Genomic DNA, 15,611 nt, shown 5'->3' on the forward strand with positions numbered 1-15,611 from the left:
TAGTAAACATTACTTCTGATGTTTGTGTTTCTGTCAATAAGCCAAGCCACTGGGTAATGGGGCAACCTGACTCTGTAACTGTGAGTTGCTGGACTCCCAGCTGCCTTAACCAAAGGGGCCGTCAGTCAAACAGTGAGGCAACACTGGCCATTTTAAATGTTCCATGCATGACATGAAGAAACCAGACAACAATTACAGCTAACTGTCTGGGTTCCTGATGGGCAGACTCAGCTAGCTTTGGCTATTTCAAATAGTTTAGAACTTTTTTGCTATTACAAGCTTTGCTAAACAATAGAGAAAATCGTTTACCAGCAGGCCAGAGGCCACAGGTCACTTATTCTAGTGACCTAGCAAAAGAAATACTTGTGATTGGCACAAGCACAAACCTTCATTTGCATATGGGCCTGTGATTTACCCATCCCCTCTCTGGCTGTGAGCAGTAATTCAGTTCACTCAAGTAAACCGTCTGACCGACAGCTGCTGAAGGTGCAGTTCCAGCCACAGCCTTTTCAAATAGTTTGCATCTGACTTTTGCAACTTTTGTGGTCTCACCCTCACTTTTTGCAGTGGGCTGTGATTGCCTATCACCAGGTCTATTCAGGCTAGAAAAGGAAGAATTATCCTGATGGGCCTGTAGAGGGACCGTTGTGACTGGTGCAGAAGGAACAATGCCGCCAGGATTCACCGGGACACAAACGTTCATTTGTGTGACTGAGGCACCATCCCCTCTTTGGCTATATAAGGAGGCAGACTAGGAGGCATTCTTCTGCTCACTTAAACCCAACAAATGTCCTCCTATGAGTGGTCTTCTCTTGCCTACTTTTGCTAATTGCGGCAGAGATGGCAGCACAAAGAGAGAAGCAACAGACACAGCAGGGTGGCGGTGGACAGAGTGGTGGAATGGCCATGGCAGGGACGGCTGAACAGTCTACAGGCTGAGCTGCAAAAACGGCACGGCAGTGGGCTGCCTGATGGCGGAAGCAGCAGCCGGACAGTTCAAGAGTGGGCAGAAGAGTGGTGGGAGAACTACTAAGGAGAGAGAAGGGGACTGGAGAGATGACGCAGGATTAACAACACTGGCTGCTCTTCTAGAGGACTGGGGTTTGTTCCCAGCTCCCACATGATCCCTACCTACAGCTATCCATAATTCCAGTTCCAAAGGCACTGTGACCACACATGGTGCACGGGCACACATGCACGCAAACATAGAGAGAAGACAAGAAGGGGCAGAGGATGAAAAGGGATAAAAGACTGATAAGGAGTCAGAGAAGAGACACTACAGGCTCTGATCGCTAGAAGGGTTCCTGGGAACCGTCAACTCATTAAACCCAACGTTATCAGACACGCTAAGACAAAAGCTGCAACACTGGCCAGTATCAAATGCTACTGAATACTGTCTTACGCAAGAGCTCTAACACTCTTTGAGCTAAGTATCTCGATATCTGAGGCCTGAGCAAGGACTGGAACACTGTCTGCATGCCTGCATACCTTGCTGCCTGCTATCTGCATGCCTTGCTGTCTGCTGTCTGCATGCCTTCATGCCTTGCTGCCTGCTGCCTGCTGTCTGCATGTCTGCATGCCTTGCTGCCTGCTGTCTGCATGCCTTGCTGCCTGCTGTCTGCATGCCTGCATGCCTTGCTGCCTGCTGTCTGCATGCCTTGCTGTCTGCTGTCTGCTGTCTGCATGCCTTGCTGCCTGCACGCCTGAATGTCTACTACTACTGCTGTCAAGCACTGGGGGACAGAAAAGCTGCCAAAGACCAGCACATGAAGAGCTTCTCCTCAACTGTCCATGACTTGGTTTCTTTTCTTCCTTTGTGTGGTAAAGGGCATTACACCTAGGGCCTCAGACTTGTGCAAGCACTCTACTCTTAAGCTAAAACCTCAGTGTTCTTTTTATTTTGAGACAGCATCTCATAAGTTGTTCAGGTCAGCCCTGAACCCCCTCTATGGCCCACACAGACCTTAGACTTTGAGCCTTTTGCTTCGGCTTCAGTCCAGGAGCTAGGACTACAGGTCTATCCCAAAGCTGGACTCAACTGAAGTTTCCATCCAGGTAAAAGGAACCACAGCGGGGTTGGGGATTTAGCTCAGCGGTAGAGCACTTGCCTAGCAAGCGCAAGGCCCTGGGTTCCGTCCCCAGCTCCGAAAAAAAGAAAAAAGAAAAAAAAAAAAAGGAATCACAGCATTTGTCTCTTCACAACAACTCGTAGCCCTCTTTCCACTGCCCTAAACAGGCCTAAGGTCAGAGATGGCATCTGACTGGACTCTGAAGCAACGGAGCCCAGTACACCAAAATAATCATAGTAACTACTATTAAATGGGTGCTGACTGCTTCTGAATAATGGACAAACATATTCTTGAATTTCGCCTATGAGAACTTCAAATGCAAACCACAAGAAAATGTTTATTTCGATACGAGCTGAAAGGTTTTGGAAAGGTCAAGAATTGAGACATGACGGCAGGCACCCCCACAAACAGTGTCTTTTAAAGACCAGTATCTTCCTAACTATGATGTACATATGACTTATAGGGAAGTCCAGCTAGCACATCGGTTTAGTTCTGCAATCTGCAGTAGGGTCTGGGATTCTGTGCCTGAGAAGCACCTAGGTGGTGTTCCACAGACCACATTCTGAATGGCAAAAACCTGGAAAAGGGACTGAAAAACTCCTACCAACCACTCCAGCCAGTGGGTCCTACCTGACCCACACGTGGGTGAACGCCCAGCAAGCTGGAAGTGATACATTCATTATTGGAGGGGCGGAGGAAGAAACACAAAGAGGAGGAGACCGTGGGGCCTCTCAAAGCCTAGAATACTTACTTTGGTTCTTTATAGGCAGAATCTGCCGACTTACTGTTTATAAAGTCACCCATGGACAGGATAAGCAGTCCAACAAAGGACAAACACATCAGGCCCTGACCCCAACTGTTGTGACTTCCAAATCTCCAGGCCAGGACTAGCTGGGGAAGGCAAGCCCACAAAATCCACAGCACATGTGCTAAAGAAAAGCTCCCATCCCAAGCTCCCATGCAGTGTAGGTGATCGTGGGGAAAGGGTTATGGAGATATGTGGAACGGGGTCTTGAGGAGCCCTCACCAACTGTCACTTTCAATAATCATCTTGGATGAAAAACGGAGGGAAGTGGCCACTATCACTTACGTGCGGTGTCGCAGAAGTACTATGGTGGGGTCAGGCTTTGAGAATGCACCAGGGTTGACCTCAGAACAGAACCCTGTGAATTCTGGCTAGGGATGGGGAGGGCAGTGGAAGAGCTGGGAGAAGTGGAATGATAGTAAGCAGCGGCCCGAGTCTGTAGTCTGGTGGTTTCTGTCAGCCAAGCCTGGATACAGTGCCTTCTGTCATGCCGCTGCTGCCCCGTGTCAAAGAAGAGATTTGCTTAAAGGTCAACACTTAAAGAAAATAAATACAGCTGCCTACTTCCATCAGCTTAAACCGAAAAATCTGGCTGTCTTTCAGAGAAAAGCAGGATCTTGTGCTGTCTGCTCTGAAAGGTTTGCTTGTCTTTTATCAAGTGATCACATGTATTTCCAAAGAACAACAATAACCCTCAGTTATAGAGCCGTAGAAAATACTATTAAGATGACAGTGGATCAGGATACCTGTAAAGCTAAATTGTTCTTAAATGCCGAAGGGCCAATAAGAACACGCTACATAAGGATGTGAACAAATCACCACGTGTCCAAACCATACTCTGGAATTTCACGGTTGGGAACCATGAAGGTCAACCCATTTCCCTCATATACTGCCTACAAAATCTTGACACATCAAGTCTTTCTTGAGGCATGGAATAATTACCTTTTTGGTAAATAAAAAAAAAAAAACAAAACAAAACAAAAAAACGCTTTCAAGGCTGGAGAGATGGTTCAGTATTTAAGCAATGGCTGCTCTTCCGGAAGACTCAAGTTTGATTCCTAACTCCCACGTAGCAGCTTGTAAGTCTCTGTAACTCCAGTCCCAGGGGACCCAACACTCTTCTCTGACCTCTATGGGCACTGCATACACATAGTGTGCAGACACGCATGAACACACCCATACGCACACCCAAGGCAGATATTTTCAATCAAAAACAAATTTCTGTTAGCCATATGTTCTTGCCCGACTCAAATTCATCCTTCTTGGGCTTACTCTTTGTCTCTTCTACCAGGATGTGGGATTCTTCAGGGAATGACAACCTGTGCAGCACCCAGCACATGATGCATGGTGTCAGAGCGTGGTGAGATAGCAGCGCCCTGAAATACTTCCTCTTCCTGCCACCTATCGCTGTGTGATTTTTCAATTGGTTACCTAGCTTTCCAAACCTCGGTTTCCTCCCCTGTAAAGTCCTCTCACGATAGTGTTGTTCTATAAATTAAATGTATTAAATGCCACATCCTGAGTTCGTATCATAGTAAGGGTTTTAAAAGTGTTAGAAATTATCAGTTATGCTCATTAACATGTGAATTTATAACTCCATCCCACGAATCACACTTATTCCCCAAATATCCTGGACCAGGAAGGATTTCTCAACCTTAACATCCATGATGGTTCTCTCTCATGGAAGCCCATCCTGGACACTGTGGGATGTTGCACTGCAAGCCTATCCTTTAAATACTACATGTCAGTAGCATGTGCACACTCAGTTCCAAGAACCAAAATTGTCTTGAGAGATTGCCAGGTTCTCTGGAGGGAAACACCCTCCCTCTTTCACTGAGAGCCACTGGGCTAGAATTTTCAAATTTGAGTCTATTCACCACAGCCCTTGGTCTCGCCACCCGCTTCTCCCCACGGGCAACCACTACAGCCACCATTTGCTCACCACTCAGATGCCTTGGAGGAAACAGGTTATAGGTGCTGTAGATATCATTGGAGAATTGCAACTTGAGCTCTGGGTTCCCCGTTAGGAGCTGCGCCACATGTTCTACCTGAAACGGTGTCTTCTCCAGGATTACCACAGCATCTTCTCCATGAGTATCCCCAGAGTCCTCATTCACCTGCGGGCAGAGTTATCATCAGTGGGTGCAAGGACAGTGCCACCAGAAGAGCCTGCTGAGTACACGTAGAACCTTCCCAGAGCCTCTGAAATCCCAGCACTTGGGGCTAGGGAAATAGTTTTGTTAATAAAATGTATTCTCATGCAAGTGTGAGGACCTGAGTGTCCATTTAACAGAACCCATGTGAAAAGGCTGGGTGTGAGAGAGATCCTGTCTGGAAAACCCCGGGGTGAGGGGTGGTTGTTACTTAAAATCCCAGAACTGGAAAGGCAAAGATAAGTGGACTCCTGGGGCCTGCTGGCCATGTACCAAGAAGCAACACAAGCAAGTAATAAACAAGACAGAAACAAACCTGAGGTTGTACTCTGGCTTCCACACTGAGGCCCGCACACGCACACACACGCACACACACACGCACACATACACACACACACACACACACACACACACAAAAGATAAAAAAAAATCCAGCACTTGTGATTTTAGGGTCTCTTAAACCACAATACCTGCATTTGCTTCCTTGAGGGCTCCCTTCTGAGGAAGTACAACACTTACTATTCTTCTCCCAGAAAAGGCACCTTAATCCTTGTGGAAATTCTCAGACTTTTCTTCATAAAAAGTTTCTGAGCTGTCATCTATTTTAGGTTTACAAGATCCCTGCCAAAGTCTCCTTACTTTAGAAAAAAAAGGACAAAGAAACTAAGATACAGACTAGAGAAATTAAGTGACGTATCCAAGGTCACATGAACAGTATCAGTATAGAGATTAGAAGCCCTATTAACTTCTAGCTAGAAATCTCTCAGCCCTAAAGTCTTCAGCCAGTAATACATACATATGGAGGACAAAAGGACTAAGAAAACCATACAGGACCTAATAAAAGACAAGAGACACAGAGAGACATTGAAGCTATGTCCCCTGATCCTCCCAAATGTAAGCTCTTGCAAGTGACTCTTGGACATAGCTTTGCTTGTATGTATTTAGTGAATGTATATGCTTGCAAGGATGGGCTTGTGTATCAAGTGCATGCATGTCTGTGTGGAGGCCAGAAGTCAAGGTTGTGTGTGGTGGTTTGAATGTGTTTGGCCCAGGGAGTGGCACTATTTAGAGGCGTGGCCTTGTTGGAGAAGGTGTGTCACTATGGGGGAGGGCTTTAAGACCCTCTTCCTAGCTGCCTGGAAGCCAGTCTTCTGTTTGCCTTTGGAAGGAACTGTAGAACTCTCAGCTCCTCCTGCACCATGCCTGCCTGGATGCTGCCATGTTCCTGCCTTGATGATAATGGACTGAACCTCTGAAGCTGTAAGCCAGCCCCAATTAAATGTTGTCCTTTATAAGAGTTGCCTTGGTCATGGAGTCTGTTCACAGCAGTGAAACCCTAACTAAGACATTGGGTGTCTTCCTCAGTGGCTGTCTAGCAAATATATTATATTTGAGATAGTATCTGTCACGGAACCTGGAGCTCACCAACTCACCTAGTCTATGAGCTCCAAGTATCTGCCTATTTCCCCTACCACCAGCCCACCTCACATACACTAGGGTTACAGCAGGACACTACCACACCCAGATTTGTATATAAATTCTGGGAATCCAAACTTAGGTCTCCACGCTTGTGCTTCAGACAATTCGCTCCTCCCTGCCCCAGGAACGACTTCTTAAAACTGTGGGTTTCACAGGCAGAGAACATTACAGAAACCCACAGCAGATCAAAATATAAAACTTAAGTGACCATGTAGTTCCCAGACCCAACTGATAGGACACAACTCCTACATCTAAGGCTCAAGGATCATAGTGGGAGAGGGGACGGAAAGATCGAGAACAGGAACTTTTCCACGAGACTGTGTCTCTAGGAATGTCAGAGAAGCCACACCCATGATGTCTCATCACCATGGCTACCTAAACAAGACCTGAACGAGGAAGGGATCAAGAGACATATTAATGTGAAAGGGGGAACTCTCATGAGTTTCAACCTGAGACTAAGAAGCACAGTAACTAATGAATGCTGAGAGCAGGCAACACAGCCTTCCCCAAGGAAGAATCCCCAAAACGGTTATCCAATACCAAGTAAGTGTGTGTGTGTGTGTGTGTGTGTGTGTGTGTGTGTGTGTGTATACACAAGTAACTTTATTTGTATTAAGCAAGTTGTAGATATATATATATATCTATATATATCCATAGATATCTATATATATCCATAGATATCCATATATCTCTATGGATATATATAGATATCTATGGATATATATAGATATATATGGTCATGGAAAAACTTGGAAGATTTCCAAGCACACGAGGACTAGAATTTTTTTTTTAAAGATTTATTTATTTCATGTATGTGAGTACACTGTGCTGTCTTCAGACACACCAGAAGAGGGCATCAGATCCCATTACAGATGGTTGTGAGCCACCATGTGGTTGCTGGGAATTGAACTCAGGATTTCTGGAAGAGCAGTCAGTGCTCTTAACCGCTGAGCCTGAGGACTAAAAATTAATTCACAATCAAATACATAATGAGTTGGAGGTGGTTTTTTTTTGTGCAATGCACCGACTTACCAAGATCTCAGTTCTAACCAGGTATCATTTGCACACTTTGGATTGTTCATGCCATTAAGCTAGGCAACACCAACAAATCCTGCCTGAAACGGCTTCGCTCAGATCCAAGATGACCATGCTTTATGAGCTGAAATTACTACTCTGAACATGCAAAGTGTTCTGCTCTGAAATGGCTTAATTACAGAACACAAATGCGTAGTATTTCCCTTTGAATTGTACTGTGCTAAACCGTTTTTTTTGTTTTGTTTTGTATTTGTCTTTAAGTGCTGCTTAAGGCCTGCTGACGTGGCTCAGCAGGGGAAGGTGCCTGAGTTTGAGTCTCGGAAACCCATGTAAAGGTAGAAGGGGAGAATCATCTCCACAAAGTTGTTATCTGACCACATATGTCATGGTGTGCCCTCCAATACACACACATCCCAGTAAAAAGTAAATAAAGTGCTGTTTGAGTTGCTGAGTTGAGTTTCACTTTTAAAAATTGTTAAATGACTATGGCCTGGGATTAAGACAGAATTTCCAACAGTCTCTGAAATGGTACCTGTCAGGCTCAAAACAGAACAAATGGTTAGCTGTAGTAATCATAATTCTGCCACTATGTACGACATATTCATACAAAGTAGTACTCTCAGCATTGTTATCAAATGAAAACACTGATCAACTCTAAAAAATGCTCTACCCTGCTGCACTAGTCAGCCAACATCTTTCTTTTTTTTCTTTTTTCTTTTTTTTTTTTTCAGAGCTGGGGACCAACCCCAGGGTCTTAAGCGCTCTACCACTGAGCTAAATCGCCAACCCCAACATCTTTCTTTATAAGCAAGCACATACATGTCATTAGCATGTAAATTTGCTTACATCCTTAATGAAAAATATAAGTACACCAAATATATATGTATACATATACATACACACACACTAGTATATAGTATATATGTCTGTACACCTAGTGTTGTGTAAAACTTTCTCAGCAGAATGAACTCAAAAGTGGAAAAGTTTCAACCAGCCCTTTCTTTAAGCAACCTCAATATCTGTCTCGACTAAGAGTTGCTTCAGTAGTTTGGGATGGTCTTCAACTCCCCTCTGCTCCCGCTAGACGGCTAAGCACAATGTATGTAGAGCCAGCGTCTTATCTGCCTCCTCAGTAGCTTGCAGTCCAGGAGCCCAAGAACAGAAGCAATTGTCTCCACATGCCATGCACATGCCTAGATCCCCCTTATACATGAGAGCGCACAGCACGTAGAAAGGGTTAACAGCTTAGGCTGAAGTCACGTAGAGCAGGGACCACACTCATAGCTATTTAGTCATTTCCAGAGACAGGACCCAGAACAAACATCTGCTGAGTTCCTGACGTCTTCATACGTAAAATAAATGATGATGAATGGCTTGGGGAATTTTACACGTGATTTTAAAACTGGCGTCTATTTCTTGGGAAGGAGATATTGGGGCAATTAGATCTAGATATGTGCATTCCTTTAATTACACAGCAATCTTGACGCTCCATGTATGTAGTAGTGGCGCACTCCACCTTCCCTGAAGAACGTGACTGGTAGTTCCCGTAATGGAAACAAATACGCTTCTGACACGAAGATTGGTTCCCTCCTTCCCGCGTCCCCCGGGGTGTTTAATGGTACCTTCCCATGCAGGAAAATAATTTTGTCCCGCGCAGACTCCCTCAGCACTTTTTGTACTCTAAAGCCGGAGAAGGGTAAGCGGACAGGGGCAGAGGTACCATTGCCAACGCCTGCTTCCTTCTCTGTGCTGGGGGTTTCTGCCTCCTCTGGCTCCGGTTCGCGCTTTCTCTTGAGTTGAGGCGCTGTATCCGCCATGCTGCCTGGGACGAACCCAACCCGCCTTCACGTAGGAGCCGCTGCCCACGCCCCCTTACGGCCCTTCCTTACAGCCTGTGAGGGACTGGACTTCAACTCCCGGCATGCTTCGAGCGGGCAAGGCCTCTACTCCATTTCACAGAGTGCTTCGAGTTGCAGTCCGTTTCTACAGGTTTTGCATATGTTTGGGTGAGGGTCACGCAATGACTTTTGCGGAGGGGCAAATTTAGATATTGCTGCCTGGCAGGCGGTGGGGAAGGGAAAGGGGTGAAGGCCTAACGAGATGGAGTAGAGGTGTTTGGCAGTGAAGAGGCCCACCTTAGCCCAGCGCCTGGGATGGGAAACCGAAAACACTTGGGTTCTGTAAAATGGACACACAGAGTTGAATAGTGACATTTTACATTAACAGCCCTACTCACGAGTGGGCGTGGAAGGAATTTTTTTTTAAATAAATCTACAAGGCATTTTATTTCTTGATTTTTGTTGTTGTTTTGAGACAGGGTCTCTGTATCGACCAGGCTGGCCTCAAACTCACAGAGATCCACTTGCCTCTGTCTCCAGTGCTGGGATTAAAGGTGTATAACCACCTTCAGGCTTGGTTGTTATTCTTTTTAAAAGTGAATACTTAAACCATTTTCCATTTTCTCCTACTTTCACTATTTTACTTCAGCCCCCACCCCCCACCCCTTTATATGTAGACTTAACCTTTTGGACGTTTTGGATATTTGTAGCCAAACGAGGCCAAACGAGGAAGGAAACTGTAAGTTCCAAATTGTAGGTACGTAATGTCAGAAACTAAAGTTAGCGCTTTAGTAATAGCTATAGCTTGCTTGCTTGCTTGCCCACTTTCCCTTTCTGTCGACAAGGTCTCACTGGTAGCCCTGACATATCCTGGCCTGGAATTCAGAGATCTTCTGGCCTCTGCTCCTGAGTTCCATACTCAGCTCCAACATACTTTAAAATAAGTTGATTTCTTATTAATCTTAGAATGATAGTTTTATATGAATTCAAGAATAGGGATTAATTATATAGACTTCTTTCATTCTAAATTTACTTTGCTGGAATCTTTGGTGAGGGATTTTGTATTAGATGTGTGTGCATATTGTGTTCAGTAAACATTGAACCTTGAGCAGTTAAACATGTGCTCTGCTACAGAAATATGCCTCAAGTCCTTGAGTAGGCTTCTAACTTCTGAAGACAGAAACCCAGTCACGTGCTTATCAAACTTCATTAATAGTGCCTAGGTGGATTCCTGTCTTGACACCTTGGGTCCTGGCAGAAAGTGACATTCTTTACTCACCATAATCCTGGGTGTTACCTGTCAGCTGACCGGAGTAGAAATCATTAATAAAGGGACTTTTTAAAGTACTGACTTGGGCTGGAGGGATGGCTCAGGGGTTAAGAGCACTGACTGCTCTTCCAGAGGTCCTGAGTTCAATTCCCAGCAACCTCATGGTGGCTCACAACCAGGTGTAATGAGTGTAATGAGATCTGGTGCCCTCTTCTGGCCTGTAGGCATATGTGCAGGCAGAACACTGAATAAAGCTTTAAAAAAAATAATAAATAAAGTGCCGACTTGGGGCTGCTATTGTATCCTGCTGTTTGAGCAGCAAGCAGTAACAGTGTTCTTTAGTAAATTTAGCTTTTTTTAGATTGCTTCTAAACTATCGTGGAATGAATGATATACTCAGGAAAAACCCTACTGTTTCTTAAACTATTTCAGAGACAATTTTAAATCTGAAACAGTTATAAATGTGGGGAGTTGGTGTTTGTGTTTTGGTTCTTTGAGACAGGCTGCTTCAAACGGAACCCAACAGGAGTACAAACATATGCTAGAATACTTAATTATTGTTTAGAGTATTCATTCATTTATTGTGTGTGCAGGTATGCAGAGATAATGATAAAACATCCTTTCACAACTCTGGGTGGACAAAAACTATTTGTAAGAAAAATGATTTTGTACTTGAAAATAAAACATTATCAATTCAACTTATAAAGATTAGCACTACCACCCATTCCTTTAAATTGTTTTTATTATTTTTCCAGCTGACACCAAATTTTATTTATTTATATACTCAAGCCAAAAAGAAAAGAGAGCTGTGCTATACAATAAGAAAGGTATAAGAAAGAAGTTGTCAGGCTGGAGAGATGGCTCAGCGGTTAAAAGCACTGACTGCTCTTCCAGAGGTCCTGAGTTCAGTTCCCAACAACCACATGGTGGCTCACAACCATCTGTAATGGGATCCGATGCCCTTTGCTGGTGTGTCTGAAGACAGCTACAGTGTACTCACATACATGAAATAAATAAATCTCTTTTAAAAAAGAAAAAAGTAAGAAGTTATCCCACATGACTGGTCACAGCCCATTGGTTGGTTACCTACACACACTAGGGCCTAAGAATCTCTGTGTGCCTCCACTAGAAAGAAAGCTGAAGGAACACATTGAGAAGATAATACAGGGAAACAAAAGCTGCCCAATGCATTCCCCAAAAGGCAGAATTTATAAATAACTCAAACAAGCCAAACTTCTGGGCATGGTGGCATGGGACTGTAATTCCAGCACAGGCAAGAAAATCATGAATGAAAGCCAGGCTAGGATTCATAGAGAGGTCCTATCTCAGACCGTGTCCTTCCTCCCCGCCCCCAACCCTATCACACACACACACACACACACACACACACACACACACACACACACACACACTAATGGACATGTTTAAAAGAATTTTAACTCTGCTTTAACTTTGATACCTTGTGTGCTATACCCTCTGAATATCTCCATTTCAAACACAGTTTCTACCCCCAAGGGGCCAAGAGAGACCTAGAGGACAGGATACAATGCTTGCTTTCTTTTTCGTTTTTCAGGGAAGGCCTGAGCCCGTAAGATCACCTAAGCAGAAAGCCTGATGACCTGAGTTCAATCCCGAGGTACTTGAATAGACGTGGAAGAAAAGCCACCACACTCTTACCCCCTAGACACATCATGCACACATAAAAGACAATGACAATTTTTTAATCTTACAAGGAACTTAAAATAGTTTGAGGATTAAAACTATTTTAACTTTTGTTTTCCAATCTGAGTTCTTTAACTGCATCAAGGTTGTACTAAGGGAAGCCTTAAGACTCCTGTTATTTTTTATTCATTAATTTATTTATAGCACGACTGTGGGCATGCCACAGTATTTGTGTGGAGGCCAGAAGATAAATGTCTGGAGTTGATTCTCTCCTTCTACCTTCCATGGGTTCCAAGGTCAAACTCTGGTCATCAGGTGTTGATATGTCTTTACCTGCTGAACCCTCTGACTGGTCCTACTCCTGTTATGTCTCTTTGTGTTTAGAATGAAAGCTCTTTAAGAAAAAAGATACCTTTTAAAAAAATGCTGTGGGGCTGGAGAGATGGCTCAGTGGTTAAGAGCACTGACTGCTCTTCCAGAGGTCCTGAGTTTGATTCCCAGCCACCACATGGTGGCTCACAACCATCTGTCATGGAATCCAGTACTGTTTTCTGGTGTGTCTGAAGACAGCTACAGTGTACTCACATACATAAAATAAATAAATCTTTCCAAAAAAATGTTGTGAAGTTTATCTGGGCAAGACCAGCTTGTCCTCAGAGCAAGTTCCAGGACAGCCAGAGACTACACAGAGAAACCCTGTCTCTAAGAACAAAAAGAAACAAAAATTAAATATTGTCCATGAATTTGTTTCAATATTAAATTGATAAGCCAAAATACCAGAGGGCTGTGCATAGTGGCACACACTGTTATCTCAGCAATCAGGAGGCAGAGGCAGGAGATTTGCTGCAAGTTTGAGGTCTAGTCTATACAGCAAATACCAGGCCAGTCAGAGCTACATAGCAAGATGCTGTCTTTAAAGACAAACAATAAAAATAAAATAACATCAGAGGCCTACACAAGAACAGCTTCATACACATGCTTTCTTCTGACATTTAGAATGTGGAAAAGAGGAAATAAGGGTCGTTGTTGCTGTTGTTACTGTTGTTGTTGTTGTTATTGTTGTTGTTTTTCATCTGCCATTACTGGGCTATGATTTTAGTGTGCCCAAAGGCCCATATATTGAAAACTTGATCCCAGCATGATGGTACTGAGGTAATGGAGTCTTTAAGAGGTGGAACTGGCCTGTCACGGCATTTCTATTGCTGTGATAAAACATCACGACCATAAGCAATTTGGAGAGAAAGGGGTTTCTTTCATTTTATACTTCCAGGTAAATCAATCACTGAGGGAAATCAGGGCAGCAACTCAAGCAAGGCAGGAACCTGGAGGCAGGAGCTGATGCAGTAGCCATGGAGAAGTGCTGCTTACTGGCTTGCTTCCCATGGCTTGCTCAGCCTGCTTTCTAATAGCACTCAAAGCCACCAGCCCAAAACTGGCATCACCCATAATGGGCTAAGGTCCTTCCATATCACTCATTAATCAAGGAAATGTCCATAGGCTTGCCCATGGCTAATTTGGCAGGAGCATTTTCTCAATTAAAGTTCCCTCTTCCAAAACAATATTAGCACGTGTCTAGTTGTGATAAAACCAGGCGCGCACTACCTGTCTTTAGTTACTTTCTATTCTTGTGATAAGATACCCTGACCGAGGAAACTTTCAGAAGGAGTTTATTAGGAGCTCATAGTTTCAAAAAGTTAAAGTCTGTGACTATAACAGGCAGCATGGCAGCAGGCAGGCTGGCAGGCACAGTGTTAAGAGCTGTAGCTGAGAGCTCACATCTTGAGATCTATGAGGTAGAGTGAAGGAGAGAGACTGGGAATGACAAAAATCTTTTAAAACCTCAAAGCCTAATCCCAGTGACACACCTCCTTCCAAAGAGGCCACACCACCAAATCTTTCCAAACAGCTCTACCAATTGGGGACCAAGTACTAAATATATGAGCCGGGCTGGAGAGATGGCTCAGCGGTTAAAATCACTGGCTGCTCTTCCAGAGGTCCTGAGTTCAATTCCCACCAACTACATGGTGGCTCACAGCCATCTGTAATGGGATGTGATGTCCTCTTCTGGTGTGTCAGTGACAGTGTACTCATATACATTAGGTAAAAAAATAAATAAATCTTAAAAAATTCTATGAGCCTATGGGGGCCATTCTCATTCAAACAGTCACACTCTTGGAAGGTTGTTAGGTCATCATGGTGCTATTCTTGGAAGGACTTAATGTATTTCTCCTTTGTGGAACTGCAATTAGACTACAGGGACCAGTATAGTGCAGTGTAGTGTAGAGCACTACACTACACCCTCCTCCTTGCTGTTAGCTTTTGAGAACTGGTTTTTATAAAAAGACTGTGTCTGACCTTCAAACTATTTTTTTCTGTTTTCATTAGATCTTATGCCCACATGTTCTTGCCACTATGATGCCCCTCATAAAGAGACTTGTACCAGAAAGGAAGCGTAGGTGTGGCCACCTGATCTGGGACTGCAGTTTCCAAATCTGAACTAAATAAACGTTCTTACAAAGGACATAGGCTCAGGTATTTTATTATAGCATAGAAATTAGATCAAGATGTCTTCTGATAGCTAGAAATTTGGTAAAAGTCTCACATTTTTCAAAGCTAGGTATGATGGTGTACGGCAGTAATTCCAGCACTCAGGAGGCAGAAGCATGAAGGTCAGTCACAAGTCTGAGGTTAGCCTGATCTACATCAGGAGTTTCAGGGCAGCCAAGGGCAAGGTAGTAAGATCCTATCTCAAACAAACAAACATATAGTTTTCTTCCTTTTTTTTTTCTCTTTTGTTTGTTTCCTGCTGACTTCTGCCAGTTCTAGGGTTTTATCTGTGAGTCCCAAAATAAAGGATATATCCCAGAGTCTCCTGGCTGGTTCACCAAATAGAAGGGAAAATTATTTTAGCCCTCTGAGGCTTAAATGACATAGTGACATAGGTACATAGGTACGTGTATATGAATGAATATTGCTTCCAGCATTTGGATACTGGATTCCTGGTTGATTACATTGTTTGAGAAGGATTAGGAGGTATGACCTTACTGGAGGAAATATGTCACCAGGGGCTGGCTTCGAGAGCCTCAGGCTTCAACCTATTCCCCGTTCTCTCTGCAACCTGCCTGTGTTTTAAGACATGAGCTTTCAGCATCCTGCTCCAGCCTTCTGCTCGCCACTGGCTTCCCTGCTGTGATGGGCCTTCTTGAACCATAAACCCAGAAAAACCCTTCCTTCTGTATGTTGCTTTGATCATGGTGTTTTATCATAACAGAGAGCAAACAATACAACCTCGCAAGTTCA

The 15,611-nt window shown here is 44.0% G+C and overlaps 1 protein-coding gene and 1 long non-coding RNA gene across 2 annotated transcripts in view; one reads left to right on the forward strand and one right to left on the reverse strand.

Moving 5' to 3' along the window:
* The window catches only part of Dcps (decapping enzyme, scavenger), a 52,716-nt gene extending 43,327 nt beyond the window's left edge, over window positions 1-9,389 (reverse strand). Inside the window, exons 1-2 of the mRNA NM_153302.2 lie at window positions 9,164-9,389; window positions 4,817-4,991 (exon numbers count right to left, since the gene is read on the reverse strand). Of these exons, the coding sequence (NP_695214.2) occupies window positions 4,817-4,991; window positions 9,164-9,358 (370 nt within the window). The 5' untranslated portion in view covers window positions 9,359-9,389. The remainder of the gene's footprint in view (window positions 1-4,816; window positions 4,992-9,163) is intronic.
* A 2,833-nt stretch (window positions 9,390-12,222) lies between these two features.
* Window positions 12,223-14,832, forward strand: LOC120094323 (uncharacterized). The gene is made up of 2 exons (XR_005488637.2): window positions 12,223-12,285; window positions 14,697-14,832. It is a non-coding gene; the product is annotated as an uncharacterized LOC120094323 (long non-coding RNA).
* Window positions 14,833-15,611: the final 779 nt, after the last annotated feature.

This window comes from Rattus norvegicus, chromosome 8 (assembly GCF_036323735.1).
Source record: "Rattus norvegicus strain BN/NHsdMcwi chromosome 8, GRCr8, whole genome shotgun sequence".
Taxonomy (NCBI): Eukaryota; Metazoa; Chordata; class Mammalia; order Rodentia; family Muridae; genus Rattus; species Rattus norvegicus.